This window comes from Catharus ustulatus, chromosome 14, assembly GCF_009819885.2.
Source record: "Catharus ustulatus isolate bCatUst1 chromosome 14, bCatUst1.pri.v2, whole genome shotgun sequence".
In the NCBI taxonomy this organism is placed as follows: domain Eukaryota; kingdom Metazoa; phylum Chordata; class Aves; order Passeriformes; family Turdidae; genus Catharus; species Catharus ustulatus.
In genome coordinates, this window is record NC_046234.1 from 20,893,564 (window position 1) to 20,901,145 (window position 7,582).

At 46.8% G+C, this 7,582-nt stretch overlaps 1 protein-coding gene across 3 annotated transcripts in view; it reads left to right on the forward strand.

Moving 5' to 3' along the window:
- Positions 1–3,935, forward strand: part of ARHGEF6 (Rac/Cdc42 guanine nucleotide exchange factor 6) — a 38,314-nt gene extending 34,379 nt beyond the window's left edge. For all 3 annotated transcript variants that reach the window (XM_033072176.2, XM_033072178.2, XM_033072179.2), the window contains 2 exons: positions 712–766; positions 1,615–3,935. In XM_033072176.2, the coding sequence (XP_032928067.1) occupies positions 712–766; positions 1,615–1,755 (196 nt within the window). In that variant the 3' untranslated portion in view covers positions 1,756–3,935. The remainder of the gene's footprint in view (positions 1–711; positions 767–1,614) is intronic.
- The last annotated feature ends 3,647 nt before the right edge of the window (positions 3,936–7,582 follow it).

Genomic DNA, 7,582 nt, shown 5'->3' on the forward strand with positions numbered 1-7,582 from the left:
CCCTCTCCTTCTGTGTCTCTACAGAGGAACAGGCCTGGTGTCATTGACTGCTGCCTTACTTCTGGCAAAGAACCACCAGACAATTTCAACTGCTATTTTGTCCCTTTTAAGGACAGACCTACCTTCCCAGCTGCCCTGATGTGGTTGTATCCCTCTGGGAGTCTGGATCTCTGGTTTATGGCTTATCCAGGTGTAGGATAATGGGCTCAGTGAGGACAGATACAAACAAATGGCTCTTCTTTTTTTAACTACTGATGTAGTGGGCTGTTGCTGCCCCTCGGGAGCCTGCCTGGCACCTGCCTGTAAGTGCTCCCAGTCTGTTCTGTAACTTCTGCATCTGGGTGACTGTCAGTGTGTCCCTTTCACATTTGATGTTTTGCAGCACAACCTCAAGGAATCAATGCTCAGGCATTTCTCCTTTAAAGTCACTGTTATTTATTGCCATTGCATAACAAAGGAAGCCAAAGCCACAGACCTTTGCTGATAACTCAAAACAGAACAAGGTATTGAGGTTTGAGAAAAGAACCCAGAGTTTTGGACCAGTGGCCTAGAAATGATCCTGGGCTGTGTTTCCAGAGTCCCCTCACAGGCAGCAGCCTCATGCTTGGGAAGCAGAATCTAGATGCAACTTTCCTGCCAGCACCTCTCATGCTGTCACTGTTCTCCTGCACACCAACTCTAATATCTTTTTTATTTGATTTATTTTTTCAGAAGCCTTGTTGACACAGTTTATGCACTGAAAGATGAAGTCAAAGAGCTGAAGCAGGTAATTTGAGTGGGATTGTTTGTGCTGGGAGTTGAGTGAAAGTCAACCAATCTGGGTCATCTGTGCTGGGTCATCTTCAGCTAGTTGGTGCCTGGAAAAGTCTTGTTGATCCTGGTCCAAATTCTTCTGGTTTACCTCCCTGAATCATAGAATCTTTAAGGTTGGAAAAGACCTCTGAGATCATGGAGTCCAACCATCAACCCAGCACCACCACTATGTTCACCACCTGAAGTCCCATACCCACACATTCTGTGAATATTCCCAGGAATAGTGACTCCACCACTTTCCTGGGCAGGCTGTTCCAGTGTTTGACAACCCTTTCTGTGAAGAAACTGTTCCTAATATCCAAGTTAAATCTTCCCTGGTGCAGCTAGAACTGCTTCCTCTCATCCTCCATGCTTGAATGCCAGAGAAAGCAAGAGGGAAGGAGTAGTTGGTCTTTGTGGTAACACAAAACTTTCCCGCTATTCTAAAAGCTCTTTCAGCTTGATGGCTCATTTTACAGGGATCTTGTTGGAGGAAATATGTCTTCTTCTCTCCAGTCCCAAGTCTGGAGGTGGGAGAAATCATCAGAGGATAAAAGGGTTCTTCAACCCAAGCTGAAATTATGTTTCCAGGAGGATGTTTTTGCCTGTCCAAAATCAGAGAGCTTCTGTGCAGGTCTGTGATGTAGTGAGGCTCTGTTTGGGTTACTTGTGGATTGATCCATTTATGTTCTTCATCCTCACGAGCCCTTATGGAATTTCTGTTATTTCATCACCTCTGAGGCATCAGGCAGCAGATGCATGAAAGCACCTCATTGCATGGGCATTAGCTGCATCTGTATTCCTTTGTTTTTCACCTTGCAGGAAAACAAAAGGATGAAACAGTGTTTGGAGGAAGAGCTTAAATCCAGGAAGGACTTGGAAAAGCTGGTGAGAAGGCTGCTGAAGCAGACAGATGAGTGTGGCAGGGAGGACACAGGGCGTAAATCATCCCTGATCGCCTGAATTCATGGAGAAGCTGCTGGCAGTGGTGTGTGACCTCAGGTGTATTTTTGGGAAGTGGAACTGAATCCTTTGCCTCTTCTTGCTCCTTGTTTTGTTGGTTTGGGGTATTTTGTTACCAAAAAAAAAAAAAAAAAGGAGGAAAAAAAAAAGATTTAAAAAAATTAATAGAAAAAAATTGGTTTTCTTCCATCCAGTAAGGAAATAAAGCAGAAACAATCAATCACAACTGAACCAGTAAGCAAGCGGTCCATGATTCACAATTCATCTGCAGCAACTAATACCTCATTGTACCTGCTACTGGGAGCAAATACAAACTGCTAGTGATTGTTGCTCAAAAAAGCTTGGGCAGCAGTTTCCTAGAAGAAGCTTGAGCACTTTTTAATGCTTTCATTCTTTCCAAAAGCACCAGTACCTATTTATTGAATGAAAACATTACTGAGGTGGCATTGAGCGGAAACCAAAAAAGCACCATGCTTCTCTTTTCAGATAATCACAACTGGGGAAGCTTTTCCCATCCATCATCTTTTTCCCCATTAGTTGACTGTAGCAAACTAGAGCCCAGCAATACTGTGGTTCCTGTGGCCTTGATACTGATTAAAATGTGCAATTAACATGAAGACGTTTAAACTCCTTGGGGAAACCAGATCTGGAGCACCTGTCAGAACACATAGGAAGGTATTTTGCACAGTGCTGCCTCCTTACAGCTTCTGATTAGCACAACAGGTAACTGCTGTTCTGCCCCCCATCCCTTTTTATGCATGATGTAGAATTCCTACTCCCTGCTTTGTTTTCACATCGAGTGTCCAGGTATTCTAGGAGATTATAATTTTGCTGTGCTTCCTCTTGCAGGACATACTTTTCTTTGTGTGAAATGTAAACACTGTTTGACAACAAAAAACAACTCCAAATGTGCTGGTCCCCTACTCCCTTCTGCCCACTTTATGCTCTCCATCACTTCTTCCCAAGGATTGGGAATGTAGCCAGCAGCTACTTGTGCCCACACAACCCCACAAGGGTTTTCTACTAGGGAAAAGGAACTTTCTTTTGAGATAGGGAAGGTATTTATGCTTTGAGAAGAGCTGGAATGCTCCTGCAGCAAGGATGTGCAACACCCTCACAGATCCCTGCACAGCTCCTCTAACACAGCGCACAGGCAACATGCATATGTATCAGCTCTCCTATATTTGTGTTATAGTTTAGAACCGATGTTTTCATTCCTTCCTTCCTTCCTTAACAGCGTTATAAAAATAGCCTTCTGTTAATGATGTCTTATTTATCTCACAGGGCAGCATGGTCCCAGGGTGTGCAGAGGCACCACAGCTCATTACAGTCACACCATTATGTTGGTTGTGAAGGACATAACAGAGGCAATAATTACAGCTCTCTCCTTGCCATTAAAATTGAGCCAGGACATTGCAAATTGTGTTTTGGGAGATGTAGGCTCCAAAACATCTCGAAAAGTGTAATACAAAACCCTCTTTAAGCTATTTCTAGGGCAAAACAGACGTCTGGCTACATTTGCCATCCCCCGAGCATCCTAGCCGGATGGCAGCTCCCCACATCCCTCCCCAGCCACACAGTTGAGTGGTTCAGTCAGCAGTCAAGCTCTGCTGTACTTGTGAATCGTTTTCCAGGAGCAGGACCTTTGCTGCACTTACTGCTGCTTGGGGAGGCCATGCCCAGACCCTTTGGGTACTGCCTGGCCCAAGCTGGGATGGGGACTAGGCTGCTGCCATGCAGAACAAACCAAGGGCCACTAACACTCCAGGGAGAGGGTGGAAATGTGTCCTCACTGCCCCTAGGCTCAGTTGAAACCCGTGTTATGTACATATGCATGTTTGTGAAACGTAATATGATGGAGGGCACACTGGGACTTTTTAGATCAAGCATTTGTCAAGAGCTAGAAGCCAAAAAAAGACAAGAAAATAAAATAAAAAGGAAAAGAAGCCATGCCAGATGGACAGCAATGTTTCCATATTTACTTTGTTTACAGTGCTTTGTAAATAGGTTCCAGTGAGTCTATCTTTAGATGGATGTTGTGTCAGCTGCCTTCCAGTGTATCTTTGTCATGTAGGTTTATTTACTGTAAACTACTTATGCAAGTTCAACTTTTCTAACATGTTTTTATTTTGAACAGTTTTTTAATTGACATTTTCAACAAATAAAGAAGGATAAAAGTCGCTTCTTAGCCCTTGGAGCTGTTTCCTGTGTTTCCACCGTGAAAGCAAAGCCAGTGCTTGCTCTGGGCATCACTGATTTTCTCAAAATGCCATGGCAGCATCATACCTCTCTCATTTACTGGTGGGAATATTGGTGTGAAAGGTGATGCTAGCACTTGGACTTTTTCTCCCACCATCACCCAGACCTGCAGCAGGCCAAGGCACCTGGTCCCCGGGCAGGAGATGCATTTGCATCCCTAAAGCCTCACGTGCACTCTGTTCACAAGGATGCTTTATGGAGAACAGACTGCTCTGCTGCACCAGGGAGTTGCTGTAGATAAGTGACTTCCTGCCTGTTTGAGTTTTTGGGGTTTTTTTTAGTTAGTGTGTGCTTTTTTCTGGCAATTAGGTGTGGTTACAGGATTTCCTCTGGTCTACTACCACTTGGACAAGACATCTCCTGCAGGCTGGGGATTTTTTAACTGTTTGGTAGAGATGTGTCAGGGTCTGCAGTCTCAGACCATAGCAGAAGTGGAAGATTGAGGACAGGAGGGCTGGACTGTTATCTCCTTCCCCAAACACAGAGTAGGAAAAATAACAAGGGAAAAAAGAAACACTAGCCTTGGGTGCATCATGGAAAGACACTGAAGTCTGAAACTGACAGAGGGTTAGATGGTATATTAGAAAGAAATTCTTCCCTGTGAGGGTGGCGAGGCCCTGGCACAGGTTGCCCAGAGAAGCTGTGGCTGCCCCATGTCTGGAAGGGTTCCAGGCCAGGTTGGATGGGGCTTGGAGAAAGAGCAAAAATCAGTTTGGAAATGGTAAAATCCACAGCCTGAAGACTGGCATAGAGGCCTCACATCAAGGGAAAAATCAATTTATTGATGACTTTAAACTTTCCATGGGGAGAGGAAATGTGGCAACAGGCAGGGCTCAGGGAGAAGGACAGCAGCTGGATGGCAGCAATTGCATCATGTCCCCTCTCACATGCTACATACCTTGGGCTATTTTTGCCAAGTAAGAAACAGAGGCAAGAAACTAAAGCCCTGAGAGAGGCCCTGTGTGGTGTGGGCAGGGGCTGGGGTTGGTCAGGCAGCCCACAGGCGGGGGAGGTGACAGTTGGCATCTGCTACCCTGCTGCAGAATTTATGGACTTGTTTAATGACTGGTTTTTTCCTCCCCTCTCTGTTTCCCTCAGCCATGCAATTTGCAGCTCCTGGATCCCTGCCCAGTGATTGGGCTGGGGATCACAGCCCAGCCCAAGGTCTCTGACAAGTGCTCTTGGCCTCTGAGGCTGGGGGCTGCAGGAGGCTTCAAAGCGTGCACTGATCACAGTTTCTCCTTACCTGTGATGAGCAGGTTTTGCATTCCTGGAGGTTTTTGGCCACACACAAGCTCCTCGCAGCTCTCTCCTCCCCATCTACTTGCTCCAAGTTTCTCCTCCTGTCTCAGGCCATGCCAGTTTGCACCATCTTTGGTTTGTCCTGTGGCTTCAACCCACGCTCCCACCAAGACCTAGCACGTCTACCTCTCTTGTGGAGGTTTGTGGTTCTTCAGGCAGCCCAGCACTGCCTCCAGGAGCCCATCCCATAGGGCCAGCTGAGTTTCAGCAGCAGCAGGGACGTGGTCAGACCCACACAACCACGGAGCACTGTGGGAGGCAGTAGCTGCCCAGCCCCACACGCAGCATGTGCAGCATCCATCCTGCATCCCTCTGCTCCAAAGCAGAGACACCCCTGCAGGCTCCATGGCTTTAAGACAGGCAGGAATTATCCTCTTTGAGCCAGGCGTCCTAAATCCCATTAACACTAGTCTCCACCCCTCTGTTTCACAGTTGGGCTGGGGGTTTCAGCCTCCCTGTCTCACTGCCCTCCCAGGACAGGGGCTCTCTGCTTCCTTCTCCCAAAATGTCCCTAGTGCTGCCTGGCCCTGGCACCTCAACATGCCTCAAGGAGCATGGTGGAATGGGTGCCCCTGGAAGCTTCTGGGACTGGTAGTCCCCAGTGTGACCCTCAGTACCACCCCACTGGCCCCTGACCGCAAGCAGAACCCTGTGAAATCTCATCCTGGGGCTGGGAAGGGTGAGCAGTGTTCAAATCATACAGAACCACCTATGTCTTAATTAATAGGTGATACAATTAATTGTATTAATTGTGGGGCGATCAGTGGAATAAACTGCACACTGTGGAAGGGGGAACCACAAAAATTGAATTATGGTGCAAAACACTCAGAATCTCTGATTACAAATATAAGATGGGTTTAGCTAAATAATTTGTCTTTATACAAGATGTCAGACAAGTGTGGTCCATCCCCTAAAAAATTTTTGGAGAAGAGCCAAAAAATACTTACTGAATTAGAGTGAAACCAGACAGTCCCTGAGCTCTATTGACTTTGGAGGGGGCTGTGCTGGACACCCAGTTCTGCAATGAGCTGTGCAAAGAATGTTAATTCTGTTCCACCACTGGTGGCATTTGAGCACCATGTGAGGACTAGACCTGAACCCTCCAGCACAACAAAGCCTAAAGACTACCCAAATCTGGAAGCTCTTCCATTTGCAAACCTGTTGACATCCAGGACTATTTCCAAACTTTGACACTCTTAAGTGTGATCTGTATACGCAAAAACCCAGGCTTATCACATATGTAATCTTCAAAAGTTTTTTAAAATGCTGCATCAATGTCCTTGTGCCCTGATAATCTTCCCTGCAGACTGAGCTGGAGAATAGGGTTGGGAAGACCTTAGAGTGCAGTGTCACCCGGGTACGCCCTGCTCAAGAGGGGTCCTGCCCATCTGCACAGTCCTGCTCTCCTGGAGCTCCAGGAAAAGTGCCACTGTGGACACATCCTCACTGAGGACAGCCAGAAGATGCTCTGCACATGTGCTTTGGAGGGAAGAAGCAGGTAGTCTTGCCACCTCCATACTTTCCTGGTCTCCTCCTTGAGTAGGAGGGGTCTCAGGAGAAGATGCAGTTCCAATTTTGATGATGGTTCCTAGTGCCCCTTCCACGGGGGAGTGAAACTGTCCACAGGCAAAGGTTCCTGTGTCTGCAGAGGTGGGAGGACTGTCTGGTGAACAGATTCAGGTCACCAAGAGCAGACCACCACTAGTGCCCTACCTTCTCTCTGCCTCGAAATCTGCAGTCCTCCCTCAGCAAGCAACCAACCCTCTGATGCGGAGTGATTGTCACCAAGTATGAACCCAGCCAAGGCATTGCCACCCTGAGGAAGTTGGTTAAGTTTCACAGACAGGCATGGATGGAAAAAAGGGGATTCTCCAGACAGAGCAGACAGCTGGGGTGGCAACATTGCCTCACCAGCAGCTACCATGTAAAGACAGTGCTGGGCTTACTGATTCCTTTAAAGGAGAAGTTCCCAAGCCTTTTTATGTTTTTCTGTTGATGCTTGTAAGCAGATTGGTGCTGGAGATATGTATGAACCCAGCTTGGCAGAAGTGCCCTGAGCCATCCTACATTTCTAGAAAAGAAATATTGATGGCAGAGTTTGTTAAACAAAGCTCTTGTGACCTAACAGGGACATCGACCCTGCCAGGAATGTGGGATGTGGTGGACCCAGACACACATCAGTGTGTACCAAATCACTGGCTGTGAAAGAAAAGAATCTGAGAGCAAACAATAACAGCTTCAAACTTTGTTCCCTTTGTGTTCTCAG